The sequence below is a fragment of the Callospermophilus lateralis genome, chromosome 9 (genome assembly GCF_048772815.1).
Source record: "Callospermophilus lateralis isolate mCalLat2 chromosome 9, mCalLat2.hap1, whole genome shotgun sequence".
Lineage (NCBI taxonomy): Eukaryota > Metazoa > Chordata > Mammalia > Rodentia > Sciuridae > Callospermophilus > Callospermophilus lateralis.
In genome coordinates, this window is record NC_135313.1 from 1,528,258 (window position 1) to 1,554,557 (window position 26,300).

General features: G+C 57.7%; 1 protein-coding gene across 1 annotated transcript in view; it reads left to right on the plus strand.

Annotated features, from left to right (window-relative positions):
- Ndufa10 (NADH:ubiquinone oxidoreductase subunit A10) overlaps positions 1-25,199 on the plus strand; it is a 40,079-nt gene extending 14,880 nt beyond the window's left edge. The window contains exons 8-10 of the mRNA XM_076865605.1: positions 1,003-1,088; positions 10,509-10,617; positions 24,813-25,199. Of these exons, the coding sequence (XP_076721720.1) occupies positions 1,003-1,088; positions 10,509-10,617; positions 24,813-24,881 (264 nt within the window). The 3' untranslated portion in view covers positions 24,882-25,199. The remainder of the gene's footprint in view (positions 1-1,002; positions 1,089-10,508; positions 10,618-24,812) is intronic.
- The last annotated feature ends 1,101 nt before the right edge of the window (positions 25,200-26,300 follow it).

The following is a 26,300-nucleotide window of genomic DNA, read 5'->3' on the forward strand; positions in this document are numbered from 1 at the left end:
GGAATTGTGGGACCACATGCAGGCTGCAGACTGCTGTCCTGGCAGAGGAGCTGGCAGAGTGGACACTGAGTAGCAGCCCTGCTGGGTTCCTCCCTGTGCGGGAGGGGAGGGAAGGGAAGGGAGGGGGCTGGGCGGCTCTCCCCAAGAGCAGTGTCCCCAGAGAGACGGAGCCTCTGTCCGAGCAGCTCTGCTGCTGGGACAGTGGCCGTCGTGCTTCCCCAAGCTCTTTTTGTAGTGCTGACTGTGTGTTTTCAGATTATTTTTACACCCGTGTTAGAATGTTTCAGTGGCACGCATCTTAGGAGAATGACAGCTCTGTCTCCAAGACTGCGTTGTTGTCGAAGGCCATTGTTGAATGCACAAAGTTTGTTTTTTTCCCCTTTCTGGGGCTGGGGCGGGTAGCCCCGTGGGTACACAGGGTCTCCCTAAATTGTGAAGCTGATTTTGAACTTGTGATCCTCCTGCTCCACCCTCCTGTGTGGCTGGAATTACAGGCACCACCAGCAGTTACGGCCGCCAGGCCATGGCACGCCAGCCCAAACTCTTGAAACTTGAAGGTGGTGCTGAGTCAGGCTTGTTTGGGAGATAATGGCGTGCAAGGGTTGCTGTGGAGGTGCCCGTCAGGGAGGTGTCTAGGGCAGGAGGTGCCAGCCACGTCCTGGGAGTGTGTTGACGTGGGTTCTCCTGTCACTTTGTGAGTTGGCCCTGCCTTCCAGAAGGAGCCTTGCGGGGGAAAGGGAGTCTGTCATGAGGCGGGCTGCTCCCTGGCCTTGTCCTCCTCTGGGTGCCCCTCCCTCCCCGCCTGTGAGGTGGTCCTGCACACCCCAGCTGGAGCGCTGGGTGGGCCCTCCTGGGAGGCAGTGCTCAGGCCTCCTGAAGGGCGTCCCCTGGCCCCTCTTCACCTCAGGGTGATCCTTCTGACGGGCACTTGGAGGTCACGGTGTGGTTGCATGTAGGCTTCCACAGTGGGCTCTCCCTTCACATTGGCTCTTCCTCTCCCAGGTGGTGGAGGACATCCAGTACCTCAAGTACAACAAGGGGCCGTGGCTCAGCCAGGACGACCGCACCTTCCACAACCTGCGGCTGCTGTGAGTGCGCCTGTGGGCGGGGAGCAGGGGCAGCGCTGCCTCCAAGTGCAGTGCCTGGGTCTGGTCTGCAACCAGGGTTCGGGGTTCAAGTGAGGCGTTAGTGGCGCCAGCCAGCACCACATATATTGATTTCCTCTTTCCTTCCAGGCAGCTCTTGGGTGCCTGGTTGGGTCGCTACTTATTTGGCTGCCGACATTAATTCAGCAGAGATTCTGCTCCGCTCTGCGCTGGGCACTGTTCCAGGTTCAGGGCACGTGGCATCAACGCAGAGATGTCTCCTGTGGGGTCACAGAAATAGCTGTCCTGGGTCCTGGAGGCTCTGAGGAGGGGTGGGGCTGTGTGGGCTGGGCAGCCCTCGGCACTATCACTGTGCAGAACCCTCCTGCAGAGGCCTCAGCAGAGCCAGGACTGGGCCCCACGCATCGGCCAGAGCAGGGGCAGCAGGTGGAGAGGCTCTGAGGCAGGAGCGAGCCCGGGGTCCCAGAGTCTGGGTCCTGCCAGAGTCTGGGTCCTGGTCCTGCGACCTCTTGCCTTCCCTGCTGGCCTCCTGCGGTGGTCAGCACACGTGGGACTCCCGCTTTCTCCTGTGTGGGCCACGCCATTCCTGCCCCCAGGGTCTGCTCCCGCAGCCTTGAATGGGCTCTCAGGGCACTGAGCGTCTTGCTGGCTCACAGCCATCTTCACGGCCTCGTCGCAGCCGTGCTCTGGCCTCCGTGGGTGGACTCCAGGCGGCAGGAGGCCTGTCTGTTGCACCGAGGGCCTTGGCACAGGAGTCACACAGAAGCGCACTTGGGTGGGAGATCTGCGGCCAGCTGTCTTCATCGCTTTTAGGACCACAATTCCTGCAAAGCTCAGCAATTAGTAAAGAAAGTGCTGTTGATTTTGATGACTTATAAATGTGAATAGTTAAATCATAGCAGCAGGGCTGAGCTGGGTACGTGGTATTTGGGGTCTGCTTTTCATTTGAAGTCCTGGCTGCCACCTGGGCCTTTCTGGGTCATCTCTGGCCATCTCCTAAGAACACATTCTCAGGGACCTTGCCCTTCAGCATGGCAGCCTCACTCCCCTTGGCTTTCCTGGGCCTATCTGGGGCAGGGATGGCCTTGGTGCATGGTCCTCTCACCTTGATCTCAGAGGGACGTGACGGTGGTGTTGAACCCCGACTTGAAGAAAAGACCACTGACTCCAATTTTAAATCAAATTAAAGCAAGCTGGTATTTGTGTGCACAGGAGCAGGCCAGGACTGTCTCTCCTGAAAACCCCGGGCTGCAGACCAGCCCCCAGCTCTCCAGGGACACGATTTTATAGTTGCAAAGTGGGGGGTGTCTTGAGAACTTAGAGATAATGGGGTTCTGACAGTCATGGTACAGAGGCAGAGAGCAGCTTAATGATAGACGTGGCATGATAGTTCAAGGAAGGGAGCAGATTCAGATCCCCACATCAGGGTTTGTGAGGCCCCCTGAGGTTTCAGAGAGGGCTGTCATCTGGTCAGGCATGGGGGAGTTCAAGGCACGGGCAGGCATTCCAAGCTAGAATTTATAGAATTTAGAAATTGCAGGAATTACAGTGAAGCAGAAACTAACTTTCCATGATTTTGTGACAAGGTGGCTCCCAATCTTAAGGTGGAATTAGGCTGGGCTCCTCAGGTGGCTGCAGAGGTGGCCCTGTGCCTGGTGGCAGCACCTTCCTGGTGCTGCTGTGTCATTGGCCCTTGATCTTGGTTGTGTGGGCAGGACCTGCGGGAGGTGAGTGAAGCAGTCCTCTCGAGAGCTCCAGTGGGTCGGTGGCTCACGGCACATGTAACTAAGAGGTCCCCGATCCCGCAGGGCCGAGCTGGGCGTTGGTTGAGCTGAGCTTCCCTCAGTGTCTCTGGTGCAGGGTCACTGGCAGAAAGGACCAGTGAGTCTGCCGAGTCCCTGTGCTCCCAGCACTGTGCTCAGTGGTGTTCAGGTCACAGTCGTGTTTAGGAGTCCAGATGAGATTGGGTCCTGTGTTCGTCACTGTCAGTGAGACCTGTCCCCCAGTTAAGGGAACGGGTGCTGGTATAGCAGGCGTGGGGAGGCCACAGGCAGGCAGATGCGGCAGGTCCACTCCAGGCTGTGGTCCTGGGACCTGTCGCTCTGCATAGGAGAGTGGGGAGCTAAAACTCCGAACATCCATCCTTGTGCCCTAGCAAAGGGAAGTCTAGGGTCGGACCCCAAAGCCAGGCAGCAGAGCTTTGCCACAGTGGGGGTGAAGTGAGGCCCGGGCACAGAGCGCCCGGGGTGGGCCCTTCTCCTGCGGAAGCTGCAGGGGGCAGCGCTGCTGCCAAGCCTGCCACTGTTTGGCATCTGCCGGGAGAACTGGCCCCACCGTCCAGGCCTCATAGTCACGGCTCTCTCCTCCCCAGGCCCCCGGGAGGTCCTCTCCTCACTGTCACTAGGACATCCTGCTGGGGGGGGCGCTGCTTCCACAAGACAGTCCCAGGTTAATGACGGTGCTGCCTTCAACGACGGGGAGATTAACTTAGTGCTCCTGTGCGGTTGAATTGTCCCTTCTGAAGTTCCCACAGAAACCCGTGGCCTAGGTCCTGACCTCAGGGTACTCTTGGCAGACCCCGCCAGGAGCCAGCTCCCTTGGCCGCTCCTCTTGGCGGGTTTCCTAGTTGGTCCCTTGCTTCCACCTATTCACCCCGGGGCTGGCCCACCTGCTGCTGTGTTCCAGGTACTGGATTGTTCATCAAAGGAATCCAGAGAAGCCTGTGACCTGCCGTGGTACTGGGCCACATGTCACTGCCCATTACCAGTTAGTACTTAACAGCTTGACCTGTGGTGCCTGGTATTTTCATCTGTAAACTTTGGCACGGAAGTAAAAGGCTAAGCTCTATTTTCTGAAGAGAAAACAAAACTGCTCTCCATATGAGTTTTGTATGTTGTCCATTTCATGGACTCACTGCCCTTGAAAACTATCTTAAGCCAAGTAAACACAGCTTCTGTCTAACTAGGAAGGTCTGGGAATGGAGCTCAGTGGTAGAGCACTCTGGGGTCCAGTCTCCAGTGCAAAACCCAGTAATACAGAGCTGGTCTGAAGGACTTGGACGGCGCCTGTCTTGGGCACCAGGTTGAGCCAGTGTCCATCGCAGGTGACCACGTTCTACAGTGGAGGTGCACAGCCCTTAGCACCAAGCAAAGGCACGTGGTATGAGGGGCTGTGAGGCTGCATCTTCCTGGCTCACTCTGCCCTGTCTGCTCACTGCCTTGTGGACACCTGCCAGGCCAGCAGCTGTGAAGCTGAGCTTCCCAGGGTGGCTCACTCCTTTCTCCCAGGTCTTCGGGCCTCGCTCCAGATCCAGTGGTTGTCGGCTGCCACTCTCCCTCTGAATGCCCTGGGCCATTGCTTCTGAGCTGAGTGCCCTGTATGGGTCTCTGCCCGCTCCCCCGTGGCTGTGCAGCGAGCAGTGTCCTGTCCCGTATGCCCGCTGCCCCTATCACCTCAGTGTCCTGAAGCCTTGCTTGGAATTGAGTAGGGGCTGATTCCCACTGTAGCTCGTCATCGTTTGTGAGCCGTGAGCTTTCTGTGGAGTAAGGGAAGACTTTAAAGGAAGGTCACCTGGGCTGACGGAGCACTCGGGAGTTGAGGTTTGTGGGCAGAGTGCCCAGGCCCCACAGGGTGGAGGAGAGCGAGACACAACTGCCTTGCTCCCTCAAGGTCCAGGCTCCCAGCAGGAGGCTGTGAATGGGCAAGTCAGGCTCAGGAGAGGCAGACCCATTCGCAGCCAAGAGCTGGGCACAGAGGCTGAAGCCACACACAGCACCTGCTGCTCCACAGCGGCCAGGACGCATGCGTGGTCCTCACCGTCTCCTGGATGCTCACCTTTTATAATGGCACGAGCATTTCCCTGTTTTTCTGAACGTTCAACAGTCTGACTTTTCTAATAGCTTCCCCTCGTGCCCTGGCTGAGGGGCAAGGTAGGGGGCACACCGCTGCCCGGGGCCAGGTCTAGCCTTGGTTGCTCTCAGGAGGGAGGAGAAGTGTGTGCCACAGAAGCTGTGTAGCCACGGAGCTGAGTGTGTTCTGTGTGGCCCTTCACAGGAAGGGCTTGTGACCCAAGATGCAGTCTAGTCTGTCCACTTCTTCAGCATCTTTCTGGTTGTTTCTACTTCTTCATGTCTAAAACATAGTAACCAACATGCACATTTCTGGTTCACTTCTGGTCTGGTTACTTCCTTAACACATAAAGGGGGTTACCCAGTCAGATTGTGCAAACATAATTCATGGCCCTCCTGTGTTTTCCTTGCCTCCTGTGGCCTGGCTGCCCTTCTCTGCAGCTTCCCAAGGTGGGGCACAGGTGGGGCGTAGGTGGCACTTGGACCCCCTGTTCTGGACCCCCGCTGTGGCCACTGCAGCCAGCGCTGCTCAACTGCATCTCTCCAATTTCTATAAGTTGCTTTTTAATTTTCATGTAGTTCAAAATGAACATCTGACCCCTGGTTTACTCAGAAGCGTGTCGTGGAGTCACGCCATGCAGGACCTCCTGCCCCTCGGTCCTCGAGGTCTGATTTAACTGTGGTGTGGCCTGCAGGTCTGCAGGGCGGGTGTCGCCTCTCTCAACCCTTCAGGTGTTCTTGGCCAGGCATGTCCTCACCTTGGTCAGTGCCCCACCGAGCTCCAGAAGGGCGGTTCTGCCTTGGAGAGGTCATGTGGGTGCTGGCGGGTGGAGCTCTGAGTCCTGGCTGGCCATCGAGTCCTCATGGCCCTCCTGGGAGGGGGCTTGAGTCTCCAGCAGTAGGACCAGGTTTGTCCCCTTCTCTGAAGGCCATTGGTTTACCCTTTGTTCTATGGACTGTGGTTGGGGTCCATGTCTAGGGCTTCGTCGTCTTGTGACCACCCACTTGTGTGTCCTCTGTGTGCGAGGCTGCTCCCTGTTCTCGGCTCTGCTCGGCCTGAACTCAACAAGGGACTCCTGCTCTGGGGCTTGGGCGTGAGTCCTTCCTCTGTCCTCTGCCTCAGCTTGCCCGAGTCTTGGTCGTTTCCCTGCGGACAGTGGCTGATCTCGTTCGTTTGCTCCTGCACTGCCTGGTGTGTGTACTTCCCGCCTCTGGTGAGTGGAGGTGTGTCTGGGTGGTACCTGATGCTGTCCTGCTTCCTGCTCCGAGTTCCTCCCTGCCCGCTTCCTGACCCACTAGCGTTCTCTGTCCACATCGCGCCCTCTCAGGCCTGGACTTGAGCCACTGAGTGTGTTCGCCTGGAGCCACTCCCACGGCTGCCTCACAGCACCGCCCAGCTCCCCTGGCTGAATGACCTGGCGCGGCCAGCACCATGTTTTCGTAAGCTGACACCTACGGGGCACTGTCACAGTTGGCCCGTCCTTGCCTGGGCTCCGTACCCAGGGATGCAGCAGGCAGTGGACTAGACGTGGCTGGGCACTGTGACTGCTGGACATGTGCGAGTTATCCCTTAACCCTGAGTGCGTGGCCTCAGGACTCTGCTAGCCTTCACCTGGACGATTGCAGTTTGTCCCCTGTCGTCCCTGAGCTGGGTGGCCTGAGGACTGTGCTAGTCTGCACCTCACCTGAGGCGTCCCCAGGTGCACAGGGCTGGTGGCGGTGTGGGGGAGGATGTGTCCGGGCTTCCTGCCAACTCCTGCCTTCCTCTGTGAGGGACTTGAGCCCCCTCAGCTGCAGGTGTCCACAGAGCCCTGAGACGGCCCCCGGGACGGCCCCCATGGCTACCTGGATGCCTGTAGTTGATTTGCAGTGCACTGGCCCTTCCTTGTGAGGACGGTGCAGCAGTAACTGAGCTCCTGACGGTGGCTGAGCTGTCCGTCTCCTCCTGTGTCTGAAGCCCCTGTGAGTGTCTTGTCCAGATGCTCGGTTTGTGTGCCCTGGTTGCTGCCCCTCGAGGTATGTCTTCCCAGCCCCCTCCCGCCCCTCCTCCTGTGGCTGTCCTTAGTGTCCTACCGTCCCTCTGAATGTGCAGCTGTATCATGTGCACTCTATTGCAGGGTACGTGGAGATGTGCTCTGTGGCTCAGACCTGGAGACTGCGGGCCCAGGGGCAGTTGTGGTCAGCCTCTTGCTTGTGCTGCAGGGGCCGGAGCTACCGGTGCCCTGGGCAGGTGACGCCATCTTGCCCTCCCTGCACTGACCTGGCCTCTACCTGTCCTGTGTCCCGTTGGAGTGGTGCCTGACTGCCTCTCTTGCTTCTGCTGCCTTTGTGGTCTGTGCCCATCTGCATCTTGCTCTCCTACCTGTTCAGTACATGCCTCTACCAGGCTAGTGTCCAACATAAATGTCACAAGACCTGCTTTTTCTTTCCAGAATCTTTCGGTGGCTTGTCCTCGTCCGGTTGTAGATCCAGATTTCATTTTCTAGAGTTGACCCAGAACCCAAGGTGTCTGCCTGGCTTGGCTGCCTGCACTGAACCTGCCCGCCCCTCCGCCCAGCCGTGGCCTGCACTGAGCCTGCCCTGCCCCTCTGCCTGGATGTGGCCTGCTTGTCCTGGCGCGCTCTCAAGCCTGTAGAGTCGCTTTCTCCTTTTCTCCCTGGCTCTCCTGACTGCCTGTGGGCGTGTGTGCCCCTGTTGGCTGGTGCTGATTCTGCCAGGCAGAGCGTGAGCCGGCCGCAGGAGGGGTGCTGTCCTGAAGCCACAGCCTCGGGATGTCTGGCTGGCCCCTCTAGTGATGATACCTTGTCAGTTTCTAAATGTCTTCTGAAATGCTTGTTGATCTTGAATTCTCTACCATGCCTAAAACAATTATTTTAGTAGTTACTTGGTCATCTGCTTATCAAACAGAAGGACCCTGTAACTGCCCCTCTCATACGCCACAGCGTCCAGTGAGTCGTCCTGGTTCAGCTCGCTGTGGTCTGGTCCTTTCCTTTTCCCCTATTCCTTGTCCTTCCCTGGACATCTTGTGACGTTTTACGATGGTGTTGTCTTTATTTTCCTTTGATCACCGTTTCTGAAGTGGACATCGTGACCAGTTTCTGCGATGATCATCCTAGATGTTTTGTCCAGACCGGCTGAATGGCCAGTCCAGAGTACTGCGGTTCCGCCCGAGCCACGGTGTAGGTGTGTGATCCGCTGTGCATGCCCACGCTGAGGGGCGGTGACTGGCTTTGGTCTGGCTGGCCCTGCGATCCCCTCTGTGGTCCACTACTGGCACCTGCCCAGTGGCCCTGGCCTGTGAGGAACGTGGTTCCAGCGGGGCGCCCCATGTGCAGGCCTCTGCCTGGCCTCCCTGCTTCCCAGAGCCCAGGCCTCCCACTCCTAGCTGCCCCCAGCTTGGAGCCCTTCAGCTTTGCAGCCCGTTGTCCCACACTGCAGAGGCTTGGGGTCCCCGGCGCAAGTGCGGTCTCCCTGTGGAACACTGTGGGCGGGGTGAGCCGGCTGCGACCTAGGAGAAAGTGGACTTTCTGGTGATTGGGACACAGTTTGAACCATAAAATCTTATTTTTCATCTTATTCTTTTCTGTCTTCCAGTCTCACTCTTTTCTTTTGATAACTGCAAACCACACTAACGCAGCTTTTCTTTTTAACTTGGACGCTCGGCCTATGATGATGGATTATTCTGTCAGATGTTGGTTCTTAAAGTACCGCCGTGCTTGTGCTTCCCTTCGCTGTTTTCCTCTGCATCTGGAGAGGCTCCTGGTGTCTTTGCTCCTTGGTGGCACCGTAGGCCAGCAGAGGCGCAGGCTTCGGGCTCAGTGGGGCTGCACCCTGGCCCTTCCCAGGTCCTGGAACCCAGTGCTGCCTGGTTCCCGTGAGCTGGGGCAGTGGCCATGTGTGGCTTCCCTCATCTTCAGCATCCTGAGAAGCACATTCTCTGGAAGATTCTCAGGCCAGTGTGCAAATTATAATTCTGCCAAGTCGGACGTAGATGGCACCATTGCTTTGTGTGCTCCCCACGTTTGCTGGTCAGTAAGTCCTTCCAAATTTTTTAGCTTTTTCTTAGGGTTTTCAACTGTGGAGAAAACCAAATCAGCCTCTAGTCACCATGGTATTTGTTAATGTTTATGTGAACTTCGTTTTTATTTGAATCTTTTATTGTGAGATGGCTTTAGAAAGTTACGCAGTAACAGGTGTAGAAGAGTCGGACCTGTGAACAGTGAGGAGCTGTGTGCTTACCTGTCACTGAGGTGCATGTGCACAACTAGAAGCCCCACGCAGCTGGGAGGGAGGGTCCTGTGCTCTGAGGGCTCAGCAGCACCCAGGTTGCGTTTCTGGCAGCCCAGAGCACAGCCACTTTGTGCCCTTGCAGACTTCCCAATACACTTGCCTCAGTTTTTAAAAATATTTGATCTTTTGGCAGATAAAATCAACTTGACATTAAAATTAAGAAAGTGATCTTACCTTTGAGTGTGTACATGGTAGCCGTTGCCCAGCCGAGTGGAACTCCCCGTGAGCATCGAGGGGCACCAGCAGACATGGCTGTCAGCATCAATACTGGGAATGGCATTGGGCCTTTGGGTTGTGGATTGCTTACAAGTGACAGTTTGTATGAGGACACTCAGGCCCTGCCTGCCGACCACGTGTACTCAGCCTGCTGTAGCTACAGTTTTTGGTTCTCTGTGGCAGTGACACCTGGGGGCTCCGTGTCCCCACTGGGTGGTCTGTCTCTGCTGTGGGAACCAACTGGGGTTCACATAGCAGGCCTGGGTCACTTGTCCAGAGCCTGGCCAGGGTCAGCTTTGTTCAGTCTCCACTTGAGCTGTTCTTCCACTACTTTTATAGCTCCCCATGGAAAAGTGGCTGTTGAAAATAATTATGCTCTCTGCTCTAAACCTATAGGGGAGGACTTCAAATATAGTGGTAATATTCAGACTTAACTTGATTTAAAATAGGCCTATATAACAAAATATAAAGATTTTAGCATTCAGCAAAATTACATGGTGAAACAAGGAGAGTGCCCTGTGACTTGAGTTTGTTGGTGCCCAGGAAGGGAGAAGTAGATCTTTCACAGGCCGGACCACGAGGTGCCTGTATGCCCCAGCTGCACGCAGCCTGGACTTTGCCTGCAGATGGTTGGCACACACACAGCCCTGCCTGCTGGCTGGTGAGCTACAGGACCCAGTTCTTCCCGGGTCTTGTCCCAGGACACATTCACGCAGAGCAGAGCGCTGGGGTGCCGTCCACTGGCAGCTCTGTCCATCTGCCTTGTGTACAAAGCACACCAGGGCTCCTTTTTAAATGTTTCCAAAGGCCATTGTCTGCCAGCCCTGAGGCTTTTTAGAGGCTCCCTTGGGTTCTTGGGGTGACACAGCCCCAAGGTCTTGGCAGAGAGGCAGTGCCCGGGATGGCTGCATGGGAGGGAACCCCTGTGGCTGAGGCCACAGCTCCTGTGCAGATGCTTTGAAAACATCAGTGCCTGCCGTGTGACACTCGTGCTTTGTGACACTCCTCTTGATGGCTTGGCGTGATCCCTGTCGGTCTTGTCTTGCAGGGTTCAGGACAAATTGGAGGTGCTGAATTACACGACCATCCCTGTCTATCTCCCGGAGATCACCATTGGGGCTCATCAGAGTGACCGGGTCTTTCGAGCCTTCAGAGAGGTGAGTAGGAAGCCTGAGGGCCAGCCAGTCTGGGGTGGTAGTGGCCGCAGACACCACGTCACTCCTCTGAAGAGTGGCTTGCTGCCTTGCCCTTCTGCAGTCCTGCTGGGGTCCTCAGGTGGAGGCAGGAGCAGCCGTGTTCTGGTGGCCCCGGCCGCCTGGCATACAGCTATCTTGATGCACACACATCCTCTGTTCCTGTGCCACCATCTCCTTTCTGCTGTCACCTCACTCTCATGTCTGTCTGTGAATCATGAGGCTCACGTTTCTACACAAGGGCCTCCAACCAGTGGGAGCACCGTGCCTGACATTGGACAGGAAGTTGGGGTCCAGCCCATCCCACTCATCCTGTCTGTGATTTCCACGCCTTCCAGTGGATTGTGTGTCCCCGTTGGCATGGAGAGTCATCCCCAGCCAGACTCTGTGGGAGAGACAGGGGCCAGCAGGAGAGCCCGGGCTGCTCTGGTCGTTGGCTACTGGCAATGTGTGCGTGATCGTAGTGGGGTCTGCACTCTGAGCTGAGCAGGGGACCCGGGATGGGTTTGGAGAGGGACGCTTCTGCACTGCTGTGATTTTAGGTGGGTGCTGAAGGTCCCCCGAGGCGCGGAGGGTGTGTGTCACCTCCCTTGAGGCACTGACTTGGCTCCATGCCTGTTTTTCTGGGGAATGGACCCTTGAACCCAGGGCCTATGCGTGCCAGGCACGTGCTCTACCCTGATCCATGCATCTCCAGCCCATCACTTTCTTTTTCGTGAATTCTTTGGGTTGTTCTGACGTGACTTCTGCCAGTGTAGACTTGGGGAGACGTGCGGCCCCGCAGACCCTACCTGCACACCGTGGCCCTGCCGCTGCTCCTGCTGTCCTGGTGCCCTGCAGGGTGCCTGCGCCGCTCCTCCTAAGCAGGCTGTGTGGACCTGCAGCTTCCTCCTCGGGCTCCTTCCGCCTGCCACCGCGAGGAGAAACTGCCTGCTGCAGGCCGCGCCCGCCCTCAGCTCTCCAGCTTCCGTCTTGCTGGCCTGGGAGCTGTTGCTGGGGCGGGGTGTTGGCCGAGCTACCCTGTGGGCGCTGGGCAGCTCCTGGTTGCCTAGCGGCCACTCCGACTTTAAAACTTTCTTCATTTGATGTTCACGTGGCTTCCAAGCTTCTTTAATTGATGTTTATTGGGTAGCTTTTCTATACCCTGTAATTTCAGTTTCTCTGTGTGTTTATATTTAATGTAAGTACCTTATAAAAAGCTTGTAGGTGTTTTTAAATCTTTTGTTACCTGAACATTGTTCAGATTTAATGCAGTTCTTGATAAATCTGTAAATAGCTTGTCTTGCTCTCATGGTTTTCTTACCTCTTGAGTGCTGTTGTCCCTCTCTGGATGAAGCTGTCCTCCTGCCCTCGCCCCTTCTGTTGCCTGCTGGTCCTCATCCTCCTCACAGCTGGCAGTGACTGACCTGGAGAGGCGGGCGCTCCTCTCTGGCTGCCTGGAGTCCCATGGTGCCTGTGGTTCTCCTGACTTTGCAGCGCTGCTCGGCCCTGTGTCCTCGGTCTGTGCCCCTCCAGCCCTCAGCCGTGCTCTGGTGCAGTCGGGGTTGATGTGATGCTCAGCCTGTGTCTTTGCCTTGCTGTGGCTCACACCTGCCTGGCACCTGCTTCTGTTCAGGATCGCTGGCCTTCGGCCTAAAGAATCCTTTGCAGATAACAGATTCTCACATTTATTTAAAATGGCCTTTAGTTGGTCTTCATTTTCTTTGTTTTATTTTGGAGCATCAAACAAGAATAGAAAATTAGCTTTTCCCAAACCACACTGCCCAGTTGGCAGAGTGCCACCCCTGTATCACACCTCCTCCCTGGTCAGTCACCCCATGGACGAGAGCTTTGTTCTCTCTGATGGGCACCGAGGCTGGAGAACTCTGTTTGAATGTGTCCTCCTCACAGGCACAGACGCGTCCCCTCACCAGCCAGCAGCCGTCCTGGTCCAGTAGAGCAGGCGCATGCCTGTGCTGCGTGCTGGGCCACCTGCCACAGACCTGGTCAGCCCTCCAGGCCAGTGCTGTGACTCAAGCAGAGACCCTGCCAGGCCTGGCTCCTGGTGTCCTTGGTCTGCACTAGTTCCTGGGGCTTTGCTCAACGTTCAAGGCCTTGACACTCAGGAGGACCCCGGGACTGTATTTTGAACATCTCTCTGTTTGGTTTTATTGGCTGTTTCCCTTGGTTAGGGTGATTTTCCTTCTCCCTGTGGGACTGTTGGCAAACTCCTCGCCTCCCTTGAGAGTGGCATCCTCACTATGAGGTCACCCTGTGGCCTTTGGTGGCCAGTGCACCCTGGGTGCTTCGAGGCTGTGCAGGAATTCTCCCTGAGGCTTCGCTCGGCTGTTGGAGCAGCCATTGGATTCTGGGTTGCGTTGGTTGTTAACAAGGTGGTTGCCGCGCTGTTCGGCTTTTCCAGGTCTGTCTTTCCTCCTGTGGCTCTAGGTAGTGTCCAGTCTGAGGAAATGTTTCTCCTACTGCACTGGTTTGTTCCTTAATGTGTCTGTGTCATCATGGACCGCCCCTCACCCCAGGCTCCTGTCCACTCAGCTGCAGTTACCTGTGTCTGCTGGGAACAGTGTGTCCAGCCCAGCGTCTCTGCTCCAGTGTGACCCTGCAGGGTTCTTCTAGTGCCTGTGCCACCGTCTCAGAGTGGGAAGCCTGGTTCCATCCCCGGTGTGGTGTTTCCTTGCTGGATCGATCCATGTGTGTGACAAGCATGCCATCTCCGCTGCCATGCTGGCCTGCCAAGATTGCCACCGTCTGTCCCAGCCCTAGCCGGGCAGAGTCACTTTACGACTGAATTTAGGGAAGGAGACTCTGATTCTTGAAGAATACTTGCACTGGGTGCAGACTCCCACAGTGCTGTTTTTCCCAGCACTTACAAACTTTCAGTATTTCTTAACTCTGTCCTTTGCGTTTCTCTTGAGAAGCTGGCTCTTCTCCCCTGAAGATGCCTTTCTTCTTTCTCTGGCAGGGTCTCTTCTGTCAAAGAGGTTTCTGGGTGGCTTTGAGCATTGTCCATGTTGTCCTTGCCCTTGGTGGGTGTGCGTCAGCTTGCTGTGGCCCAGCACTCTGCTCTCTGGCTGCTCTTGGCTGTCAGATGACTGCCTTCCATTCCCTCCTGCTCGCCTTTCAGGGGCCTGTCCTGCCCTGTCCCTGTGTCCTGTTGTGCCCCTCCCTTGTTTCTCAACATGCTCAGCCTAGGAGCAGGGCGCAGTGGTGCACACCTATAATCCCAGTGGCTTGGGAGGCTGAGCCAGGAGGATTGCAAATTCAAAGCCAGGTTTTCTCCCCACAACTCAGCGAGACCCTGTTTCTAAATAAAATACAAGATAGGGCTGAGATGGAGCTCAGTGGTCGGGTGCCCCTGAGTTCAATGCCTGGTACTGCGCATCCCCCCCCCCCCCCACACACACACAAAACATGCTCTACACTGTTTCCAAGTTCCTGATCATCTTTTGAGCTCTTTCTAACCTGTTGCTAGACCTACATTTCTTGCATCTTAGTGTTTTGTTTTAATTGTAGTCAATTTTTGTTTCTAGAATTTCCTGTCATAATTTTCAGTTTTCTGCTGTAACTGTTTTGTCGTCAGTGTCTTGGGCGTCCTGGTCCCAGGTACAGTGAACTGATAACTTCAGCGTCTTCTCCGGGGTCGGCAAACCCTCGGGTCTCTTGCCCCTTGTTTCTGGTCACTGACTGCATGTTTTTTCGCAGTGTTCTCCTACGGTGGCTGTTCATCCTAAGACTGTGCAGGTTGCGCGAGGCTTCTGGCGGCATGGCCCCCGTCTCTGGCAGGCGTGGGAGGCAGAGCAGGTCCCAGTGCGTCCAGGAGCTGAGCAAGGGAGCTGGTTCTCTGGGTCTGGTGTGTTACACTTGCTCTTCCTGAGAGGCCAACTTCAGGAGGGTCCCTTCTTTTTGGTGGGTCCTGAAATTTTTGACTTCTCTGGGTTGGAAAGCCCTGATCAGTATCTGAGAGGCTGCTGCTTGTGGAGGTGGACAAGCCCTTAGGTGGCAGGCGCAGGCTCCGCAGTGCTTTCTCCTGGGACCCGGGAGCCCTCCTGCCTGGGGCTTGTGAGCCAGGTCCTTTCTGTAGGAGTGGTCAGGAGCAGGAGCTGGTTGACCAAGCCAGTCACCCAAACTGGCCTCTTAGCTCTCTTAACCAGCTACAGGGAGATTGCTTAGCATTTTCTTATCATTATTGTGTTTTGTCCAGTTTAACTTGTTAACATAAAAGAGAATATTATTGGGCTTGTGATTTTAATTTAATGTTGAGAAATGATAAAATTTTTAATCAATGTTTAAATGATTGGGGAAATCTTTTTTTTAAAATTTGTACATGTTTTTTAAAACAAGCTGCATTTTTTGAGCAGTTTTAGATTTATAGAACAATGACGTGGATGGTGGACAGGCTCCTCTCCCCACAGTGCTTTTCCACATCCTCCAGGTCGGGTGCAGAGCACGTGTTGTTAGTGAGGCCTCATGGACACCTCGCTGGAACCTGAACCTTGGGTCTCCCAGTGTCCCCCAGTCCAGGCCTCCCAGCAGGAGTCCCAGGCCTGCAGGCTCCTCTGGGCGGTGGCCTCTGCTTGGCCTTCCCTGACTTGGGCACCTTCGGCTCCAGAATGAGCACAGCGGGCATTTGTAGCACAGCTTCCGATGGCTGGCCGGGCTTTTCTCAAGGTCGGCTGGGCTGGGCAGGGGTCGAGGTGCCCTGTCAGTGTGACCGTCACTTGGCATCACTGACCACCTGGTCCCTGGAGAGTAGCTCTTCCCTCTTTCCAGAGAGTCGCTGCACGGTGTGGCTTCATATGTGCCTGTTGGGGAGAATTGTGGGACCATTGAGAGGAATGCTTTTTTTTTCTTTTTTTTTTTTTTAAGGAAATTCAGTTGCTTGATATTAAAGATTCTGCTTCTCTTCATTGATAGCATTCCCTCTGGCCACTGAGGACATAGTGAGGATTGTCCCAAGTGTCCCCTGGAGGTGGCTTGTGGGGTGTGGCGATGAGCAGTAGAGGGCTCTGGGGTGCCTGAGCAGTGCTGAAGGTCTGGGTTCGTGGCTCCACACGTGGCTTCCCTGGGTGGGCAGCTGCCCAGCTGTGCTCCGTCTTGCACAAGAGTCCCTCTGGTGAGCTGCAGCTGGCTGGTGGCCTCTTGGTGGCCTCGGCAGACAGGTAGATAGATGCCTACATACCTGGCCTCCCTCCTCCAGCACCCTATGGAGGTCCATGTGTCCCCACGCTCAAGAGGCAGAGTCATAGGGCAGCTTCGTTCTCTGTGGCCATCCCTTCAGACAGGCCACATATTAGGGACAACACACCCCACTGCATTAAAACACATTGTTTAATCCCCAGCACCACAAAAAAAGAAAAAACAAACCCTTAGCCATCCACCTCTTCTGCCCTATTTTCCTTCCCTGGAGGCAGTTCCAGGGCCATGGAGTGGAGAGGCTGTCCTGCGGGCGTCCCTCCTTAGTTGTTCTCAGGTCACAGTGCTCCTCCTTGTTCCTGTGGCTCAGCTGGGACCTCAGGCCTAGGCAAGACTGGAAGCCTGGGGCAGGGACCATGCAGATGGCAGTGTGCTGGCCTTGCTCTGAGAACACCCAGTGGAGGCTGCTCTTCCTGCAGACCCTCACCTCAGGCCAGCAGAAGGACACGCTGTCAGGTTGCTCTTGTCAGGTCAGAGGCTGGGCTTCTGAGGTTACTGAGGGTTACTGTGAAATTGAATTGCTAACCAGATCCACTGCCGTTTTCCACAATGACATGTTAGGAGAAATAGTAGATAAAGATCTGAACAGAACAGAGCCTTTTAGAGAAGGGTTGGGATTTGCTTCATGGGCGTTTGGTTGAGTGGCTAGGAAAGTAGAATCAGCCCCTTGGCAGGGGCAGAGGCAGTGCTGGACCTGAGGCCCCATGGACTGGCTCTTCACCTGGAGCTTGCTGCCTGAGAACCATCCTGCCCTTGAGCACAGGAAGCGGAAGCGAGCCAGGCCTGCAGCACCTGCAAGTGCCAGTGGTGGGAAGACCTGCAGTTGTCCCTTCCAGAGCCTGCAGCTGCGTGGGCACCTCTCAGAAGAGGGCATTCCTGATAATGGCACAGGGGTGTTCCATGGCCAGCTGTTTCCTGGAGCAGGAGGAAGGCAGCGGGGCCCTGGGCACCAGCACCTTGGAGGCACTTGCTCCCTTGTTAGGAATTTGTTTTCTTTTTTTGGCACTGGGATTGAACCCAGGGACGCTCAACCACTGCCACATCCCCAGCCCATTTTTTATTTTGAGATGAGATCTAAGTTGCTGAGATCCTTGCTAAGTTGCTGAGGCTGGCTTTGAACTTGTAATCCTCCTGCCTCAGCCTCCTGAGCCACTAGGATTATAGGTGTGTACCACCAGGCCCAGCAGGAACTTTTTTAAAAAGGTAGAAACACATGGGTTTTCACCAGACTCCACCAACAACAGGAGTCCTTTATATAATCTCAGTTAACATTAGAAAGACAAAAGAACTGCCAAGAGCACAGCTCTAGTTTTGTGAGAAGCTTAAACTTGGGGCGTGGAGGAGGCAGGTGCTGAGTGTGTCCTGGTGCACCCCTTCTCTCCCGTGGTCGGGTCTCACAGTGCCTGGCGCTGGCTCTGCTTGGGGTCTTAGAGACGGAACCATCTTTTGCTGCCCGTCCTGAAATTGATTAATTAGTTTAATGTTGTTATCTCTTTGAGATCTTTCAGACTTTTTTGTCCTTGGGAGTTTTGTAGCTGAACAAACAAGATAGGTCTTGGTTTGACTTTGTTTATGGCAGTGCCTTCTGAGTCTTGTTTGCAAGACCTGCTCCTGGCTCGGGCTTCCGCTGCTGGGCTCCTGAGTGTTGAAACTGCATTCCTGCGTGGTCTGTGTTCACCTGTGGTTCCCAGGCTCCTTCACTTTGTCCTGCCTTGGTTTTCCTTGCTCTTACTCTTGGAGGCTCATTTTCCTCCGTTATGGGACTCTGGAGTCTTGGTTCCTCTTGGTGGGGCCTCTGCCCTGGGCATCGCCTCCTGAGGAGGACTGGCCGGTAGAATGTAGAAGCCCGTCACACGCAGGGTGCTCAGATACCACCTTGCCTTGGTGTGAGTGTGTCCCAAGTGCCGTGTCCACTGCTCGTCCTGCGTCTTGAGCTAGCTCTGGCTGCCCTTCCCCAGGTTCCTGTGCCCAGGATTGTGGAGCGACTGGGAGGACAGCCACCTGGCTCTCAGCCAAGCCCCAGGTGCAGCCCCCAGCGTTGCCATCTTGAGCTCCCCCTTCAGTCTCTCACCCCTCAGCAGATGTCTGGCAGGTCTCCAGCATGGGGTGATGTCGGGGTGCAACAGGCCTTGTCCAGGAGCCTGCATCCTCGTGGGCAGCAGGAGGCATCTGAGACCAGGCCAGTCACGGGCTGCTTGCCGAGAGGCAGCACTGGAGCTGTGAGGAGCAGCCCACCTCAGGCAGGGAGCAGGCGGGCAGTCTGCGAGCAGGAGAGCCTCCTGCCCAGGAGCGTGCTGAAGGCATCCAGGCAAGGCCAGGAGGGCCTGCGGCTGCGGAGAGGACTGGTGCTCTCAGGCTGTGGGCCCACCCAAGTCCTCCCTTGCAGCCGTGTGTGTGTTGGACGTGACAGGGCCAGGGTGGAGGATGGGAAAGGTTGGGAGCATCTCCCCAGTTCTGGTTGGAGATGCTGAGGCCTGAACGTGGCCCGAGGCCAGTGCCCTCCTTCTCCCCAGGCCTCCCTCTTTGCGCAGCCAGGTCTGTTCTTGCTTTTCAGGTTTTCAAAACTACACAGACCATGGGCTTCAGGGTCGGTGGGGAAGCTGGGGGAGCGGCCCAGGCCTGGCGTGGCTGCTTCCTCACCCGTGCGGTGCTTACTCACAGACAGCACTGGAGTCCACTGAGTGGCTACTCTGGCTTTCAGAGAAGGGAGGTGGCTCTTGATGACAGTGGACGCGGGCGAGGGTTCTCTGGGGCTGGGTGTGCTCACTGTGGGTATCCCACTGACTGGTTTAGCTCTGCCAGCTGACCAGCGCAGGAGCCCATGAAGGCTGGGCCAGCTGAGCCCGAGCCTGAGCAGGTTGGGAGTGAGCTTGTCACGAGAGGAAGCTGTTAGTCCCACTTCCTGCTGCAGGAGTGTAGCTAGACCACCCACGAGGGCCCCGAGCAGAGCCTGCAGGTGTTGGGAAACGTCCCGGCTGGTGGGGAACAGGCTAGCCAACTCCCGCGCAGCCTTGGCCTAGTGACCTGCTGTTGCCAGGAGGTTCCAGGGTGTGGGCCTGGTTCTGACCGAGCAGGCTGCCTTTCACACCGTGCTCGCTCAGCGATCGCAGGAGGGTCACTTCTGCCCCTGCAGCCTCACGCTCCCCAGGCCTCGCTGCGCGGGCATGCCTCTCCTGGCCTGCCCAGAGGAGCAGTACTGCTGCTGCCAACCTGAGGCTGCCGGGGAGGACCAGCTCACCGAGTGCTGGACAGGGGCCGATCCGTGGAGGTGTGTGCAGAGCGCAGCTCCCGTCCCAGGCACTACGGGAGGGTCACAGCCAGCAGGCCCATGCAGGATGCTGCTGTGACGACTGGGTCATCACAGACGGTGGGGACGGTCTCAGGAGAGCGCAGGGATCTGCAGCCACCTTTTACTAGCTTGTCATTTTATTGTTTTTAAAGGCCAAGACCTCCTGAGTGTGTGTAAGGAAAGAGCAGATGCCACTGGTTGGAGTGCAGGAGGTGTGAGAGAGGGACCGGACAATGGGTGGGATGGGGCCTAGGGCCTCATCTCTGGGCCCAGCAGAAGGGCAGGGCCACGCCAGTGCCAATTACTGCTCGTTTTATACGACCTCCAAGCTCCTCTCCAGAGGGGTGCAGGGGTTCAGGGGTGCTGCGCAGGAGAAGGACTCACTGCTTCCTGGTGGTGCAGGGCGTGTAGGCTGGCGGGAGCCTTCCCGTGGCCCCACCACAGGACCTCGCTGGCTCCGGGTTGAAGTTTCTCGTCCCCTTGTTGGCAGCCACTGGTGCACATGCAGGGCAGGTCGAGCCGCTGGGCTTTCTACAGTGTTCACACTCTTGTGTCAGCACCGTTTCCAAGGTGGTGGAAGCATGTGGTGGCCAGAGTGTCTGGAAGCAGCTGGCGCCACTGCGGGGCTCGGCACCACTGCGGGGCTCAGCGCTCTTGGGCCACACCAAGCCGTGGCACCAGGCCGCCATGCTGGGCCGCGGAAGCTGCCTTTTCCCAATCGCTGCACACTCAAGTGGACAGTTCAGATAGGCTGTCCGGGGAGGTAAGGGCCTGGTGCCCGCACCCCAGCAGTGTGGCTGTGCAGGACCAGGACACAGAGATGGCGTTGATGGGACTCTGAGCCTCGGGTTCCTCCACCTGCTGGCATCGTGGCTGGGGGACTGAATGCCGGCAGAACATGGCAGTTGGGGTGAGTCGGCCACCCTTGACTGGCAGGCAGAAGCTGCAGCTGTCTCTCCTGGCCTTCAGTGGGAGCCTAGGGAGCGCAGCGTGGGGACCTGGACCTCCCACTGCTCTGTGGTGGCGGAGTCGAGGTGCTGAGGCCCGAGTCTCGGAAGGTTCCCGCCAACCCATTGCTTAGGCTCTGCAGGTCTTGCCTTTGCTTGAACTTGGACCCCTCTGTTTGGTGCAGTGGTCTGCATCGGGGGGCCTCTGGAAGGGGCTGCTGCCCTGGGGCTGGCTGCACAGGGGAGTGGTTCTCCCAGGAGCTCGCTTTTTCTGCTTACCCACTCAGTCCTCAGGCCCTGGCCCCTTCACCGTTTGTCCCTGCAGGACAGCTCCCAGGCCTTTGAGCTGCCAGCACGAGCCCTGCCTCTCTGTGCACTCACCTGGTGCCTGGACGCTGCATGGGGACACAGATGCAGGCACAGCCCGTCCCTGCAGACCTGCTGGACAGGAGCAGGGCAGCCGTGGGCATGGCATGGTGTGAGGGAGGAGGTGTGGTGTGGTCCCAGGGCCTGGGGTCTTGACCCTCAGGATTCTCACAGGAGAAGTGAAGTTGGCCCAGCAGGAGAAGGTCAGGGGCAGCTGAGGGCAGGACTGCTGGCCTGAGGGCATGGGGCTGCTTGGTGGCCACCTGGTGGTGTGTAAAGGGGAGGGCAGCAGGCCAGCGGGGCATGCTGGTGCTGCTGCAGGTTGGTGTGAGAGGCTATCTAAGCACCGCCAGAACGTGTCCCTGCCTTGCCAAGCAAGGGCGTGGCCAGCCTGCAGGGCGGGGTTAGGAAAGGTGCTCAGGATGATGGACTGGGACGAGGGAAGATCCCAGGGCAGATCCCAGGGCTGTTTCGAACACCTCGCCGGCTCTGGGAGACCTGGGAGTGAATCCTAGAGGGCAGACAACAGAGTGAGGCTCAGAAAAGTTACTGGAGGTGACAGTGCAGGTGAAGGTACAGGGCGGTGGCCCAAGACTTTCCCAGTAGGAGGAGTGGCTTTGGTCGTGAAGGTCAGGAGACATAACCCTGGGCTTATCTCCAGGACGGCTTCAGCTCCGTCCCGTGTGGGTGCCTGGGCCAGGTACACAGGTCAGTCTGGTGCCCTGGCTTGTAGAGCTGGCAGGGGTCTTGGAAGGGGCTGTGTTTCGAGGTGGTCACAGGGGAAGCAGGACCTGGCAGAGGCAGGGGCTGGCACTCACTGCTGAGTACCATGGGCACCATGTTGTGGTCACAAGGAGGTGCCTGTCCCTCCCACTTGCACAGGCGTGGTCAGCATGCAGGTACCTGGGCGGTGCGTAGCCCCTGGCCTGCCGCTGCAGCAGTCGTCCTGGGTAGGGAGCGTTTCCTGCTCTGCTGACGTGGGCACAGATAAGCAACCAGAGACTGCTGCAGAGGACGAGGCAGCTCAGGTTTTCATAGGGGTGGTTTTGTTTTGTGTCTTCATGGGTCCTTTGACCTTGGCGTGTTTGACCAGTCCTGCCACTGGTCTGGCTGGAGTGCTAGAGGCTCTCAGTGTCTGTCAGCTTCCAGGTGACTGCCCCGTGCCTGGCCACTGTGCCTGGGGATCCAGGACTTCACCCCAGGTGGCACTCAGAAGAGCAGGAGGACCTGGGATCCCCGCAGTACTTGTTAACAGGTCTCCATCCGTGACCTCCCAGTTCTGTGCTTGGAGCCGTGCCTACTCGTGGTCATGGAGAGCCTGAGCCCTGTCAGCAGGCCCGCTTTTCACAGCCACTTTCCAACATAAAATCAGGCCACTTTTCAGTTTCGCACAGAGCTGCTTTGGGGCCACAGACTGATTGGTCTTTGTCTCCCTGACTTGGTCCCTTCCCGCCAGTGAGGCCAGGGGCTGCTAAGAGGCCGAGCTCCTCCTGTGGATCCAAGGGCCGAGGCGGTGGACAGGACGCAGAGTCTTCTGCTTTCTGACCTGCTATTTTTTATTTCTTGACTATCTCAAGTTGTGTCATCCTCGGTCTCAAATCCTCCTTTACCGCAGAGTTGTCTTTAATACCTCCGTTGTGCTGACACTGCGGTCTTGCCATAGGGACTTCACCGTAGTGGACTCACCTGCAGTCAGCAGTGGGTACCAGGAGAGTCACCGAACCTGTAGAGGAAGACCACCGCCCGTGGTGGTCGGAATGTCCTCGTGGCGTTCAGCCCAGAGCTCCCTGGGAATCTGGTTATGAAGTCAGAGTCCAGATCTCAGCTAGAGCAGGGCTGGGAGGAGACGGCTCTGCCTGCCTTCATGCCTGCTCTGCAGAAGCCCAGCAGCTGGCATCAGCCTGTCACTTCAGTCACCCACACAGGAAGTTAGCACAGGAGGGTGGGTTGCTCGCCTCTGCTGGTGACCGGGTGTGAGGTGTGCTGAACTGAGTGGGGCTCGGCATGGCCTGGAGGTCCAGAGCGTCGCTGTCCGGACACACGGCAGGCGTCTGTGGGCGCTGGGAGGGGCTTGCTGTCTCCAGCGTGTGAGCAGGTGCTTGGGAGCCCTTCTGCCCGTCACGGCTGGTGCCAGTTGAGGGGTGAACACTGGGGTCTGCGCCGCCGTGGTGTGCATCCCATGAGCGTCCCAGCGACAGGTGGCCTGAGTGGCAGACAGAGGGTGGCTTTTTGAAACTTGACGTTGACAGAGGAAATATTTCTCTTGAAATTGACTGTGATCCTGACTCGTGGAGAACAGTAATAGAAATCTTAGGGAAATGGCACACTGAGGAAATGGTCAGCAGTCTCCATGATGTTATTTCTTACAATTAACTACAGCGTTCGGAGCAGAGCTCATCTGTGTACACGTAGTGACGGAGACAGGAGCTGACCAGAATCCCCGCGTCCCTCAGAGGCCCAGAGAAGGCAGACCCGCCGTCCCTGACGCAGCCCTTTCCTGCACGCAGCTATGTTCAGTCCTGTCTCCTCTGCACTCCCTGTTTACAGGAGCTCCACTGGGGTCCGTCCCTGTGTCCCTGTGTGTGACACCAGCACTGACTGTCCTCCAGGAGGACTCTGAACAGGGCTGTGGGTGAATGCCCCGTTGTCCCCGAGGTCCGGCCTGCGGGCTGGGGGCAGCCCCCACTGCCCGGTGCGCTCCTCCTCACGCAGTGGCCAGGAGGCCCGGGTCTCCCTCTCCTTTCCCGGCCGCGTGTGCTCTGCCCTGGGCTGTTTCGGGGGCCTGCTGGCTGCTCTCCCAGCGGCTCCGGCTGTGCCTCTGGCTTGCCCTGGCGGTTCCTGCTTTCCACTTCCATGGGCACCGCGCCTGTCGTGGCCTCACGGGCACCACGCCTGCCGCGGGTCTCAGTGGGGGCTCTCATCCTTGTTGTCTTTGGAGAGTCTTGAAGGGGCTCCTAGCCTCGCATCGTCCGCACATCCCTGCCATCTCGGGCCTCGTGCCTTCGTCTGGACCCAGGTGTGGTCAGCACCATATTCTGTGAGCTGGACGGCCTCTGAAGCAGTGTTCTCAGGGCATGGCATGGTGACAACTGCTGTTGACTGTTGTTCATAACCACGTTCCTTCCTGCTCCACTCGGCACTGGCAGTGACCTGCCTCCAGGTGGTGTGTCCCCTTCCCACAGCAGATGCCCACTGCCCGGGGCGCCTGGCTGCTGACGGGAAGTCTGCGGTTGCTCTGGTCCCTCTTCCTGGCACCCGCGAACCCTCCCCTCTGGCTGCTCCTAGAGCTTCCAGAGTTGGGTCACGTGCCTCGTGCTGCCTCGCTGTCCTTACCTTGGGTGGGGTCCCTCGGTTTCCTGGACGTGCAAGTTGCTGTCTCTGAACTTTGGGGGCCTGCTGGGCAGAGCTCTTGGGGTGCCCTCCCTCCCCTTTTCAGACGTGTGTCCTCTGTCCTCTGGGGTGAGTTTCACTGTGGAAGGGCTTCATGTGGGGAAGTGCCCAGGGAGGGTCAGGGAGGCGCTGAGGGGGCGGGAGGGCCTGGGGACGAGCACATGACACAGCGGTGTCAGACGCTCACAGCCCCAGGGGCTACGTGGAGGTGGCTGTTCTGAGGAGAGCCAGACTCCTGGTTTGCACATGGGGCTCGGGAAAGGCCGCCCTCTGGGGCGGGGTCTCAGTAGGCCCGCCCTCCCCTCAGCACCAGAGCATGTGAGTGCTTCATGGCAGCCACCTCCATGTCCCAGTCCCCTGTCCATCACCTGGCACTCCTGCTTTTCGCCTTGGTTAGGGTCTCGTTCTGGGTCTGAGACAAGCGTTGGGGTTTCTGGTGGGTGGGGGGCTGCTTGCACTGCAGTGTTGAGCCTGTTTGGATGGGAGTTTCAGTTTTGGGGGTGTCTGGGGCAGCTGGTCTTCGGGGGACAGTGTACACACTAGGATTGGCCTGGGTTCTCTCTTCCTGCCCTGTGTGCACGGAGAGGCTGGTGGTGGGACGCTGACCCGAGTCCTGGGCAAGCGGCTCTGGTATGGACGCCACTGCTGCGCAGCACCAGCTGCAGTGATCTCCTGCCCACGGTCCGGTCCGTTGCTGGCTGTCAGTGGGTGTTCGGGTCATGATGGGGAAGCCTGTTCGCAGACCCTGCCCCTCCTGCATTTCCCCCAGTGACACCTTCCTGGTGTCTGTAGGAACGGGGGGGGGGGGGGGGCGGGGTGCTGTCTGTCCAGGTCCCCACCTAGGGTGGTAGGCCTGCAGGCGGGGCAGCATCCCGCAGCTCCTCCCTCAGGCAGAGTGAAGGGGCGAGTGAAGGGGCGCAGGTACGGGCACCAGGGCGCACACTGCACTCTGACACTGGCCACTTCTTCCTCCCCAGCTGCCAGGCCGCAAGTACCGCCCCGGGTACAACGCCGATGTGGGCGACAAGTGGATCTGGCTGAAGTGAGCGGCGCCCACCAGGATGTCACGGCATGAGGACGCCTCTGTCCCGTCCCTCTCACGGACTCCACGGAGCTGTGCAGCTGCGGGATGCAGATGGCGGTGAGCTGCGCGGAGGGGCCAGCAAATGCAGCCCACCCAGTGCAGCCTGTGGAGTTTGGGAAACAAGTTCCCTTGCCAGGCCTCGGGCCTTCTGACTGTGTTCTGAAATTGTCACTGGGGCGGGGAGCGTCATTTGCTGTCAAGGTGTCCGCCCAGCTCCGTCAGCCACGGTGGCACGCTGTTCCTCTGACTTGAAGAAATAAAGCCGTTGCTGTGGAGTCCCCTCCGCGTCTGCGCACGCCTGTCTGTCGCACATGCGCGTCCCCTGGGGTGGGAGAGCGTCTCTGGGGAACAGTTCAGGTGCTCAGTGGCTTCAGTACTGGGCAGAAGAGGACATTTCCTGATGGAGGAAGTCCTGTTGGCCTCCCTGCTGTAGAGCACGCTGAGGATGCATGCTGCCTTCCTCCCTCCTCCCTGCCTCCCTCCTCCCTCCCCACTTACTCCCTCCTCCCACTGTCGTCTTGCACTCCTTAAGCTTGAAAAGTTTGCTGGTGGCTTTTGTGCTGGGGTCCAGATTTAAGTGGCCACTGTTTTGATCATTGGACGAGAGCGCGGCCAGGCATTGGGCCAGGCCTGGAGTGTGTCTTGGTCTGAGCACCGTGAGAGCCCCTTCAGGTGAGGAGGGAAAGGGAGACGGGCTGTACCTTCTTGGTGTTGCCAGTGCTTGCGTTGGGCCTGGGTGGTGGGTGGTAGTGCCTCAGAGCCAGGAGGGCTGCGTGTGGTCAGCCCTGCACAGGAGCGGAGTGGACCTGGCCTGCGGGAGGCCACAGGCATGTGCGTTGACCTGTGCTGTCCCCTGCTGCAGTGTGGCGTGTGCAGCTCGCAGTGCTGAGGAAGCCCATCGGCTCCGTCTTCTGGTGTTGGGTGCGCATGTCAGGCAGAGGAAGGCCGTCAGACAGTCCAGTCTCCTCTCCACTGGGAGGCCCTGAAGAGGTGGCCACGGATGCCCCCACCCCTCACTTTGGCAGGGCACAGGGGCTGTTTTCACAAACTCTTAGAGCCCTAGACACAGCCGGGCTGAGGCGGGCACAGGTTCCGGCCTCCCTTCCCCGGGGGATCTCCTGCTCTGAAGCCGAGGAAGGAGGCAGGCGTCACCCAGCGTGGGGGCCGCGGCCTGCACTGGGCTGCGTGTGTGGGCACGGTGGCTCTGTGGCTCCCCGAGTCCTTTCCTGGCCCCTGTTACATTGTGGAACCAGATGGTTAAGAACATGGAGCTGCTTAGAGGACGTAAGACACGGTTCCTTTGGTCCACCTCGAAGAGCAGGACTCCCATGCCCTGGCCCGGGCAGGGTACCGTGTGCTGCCCACCCAGCATCCAGCTGTG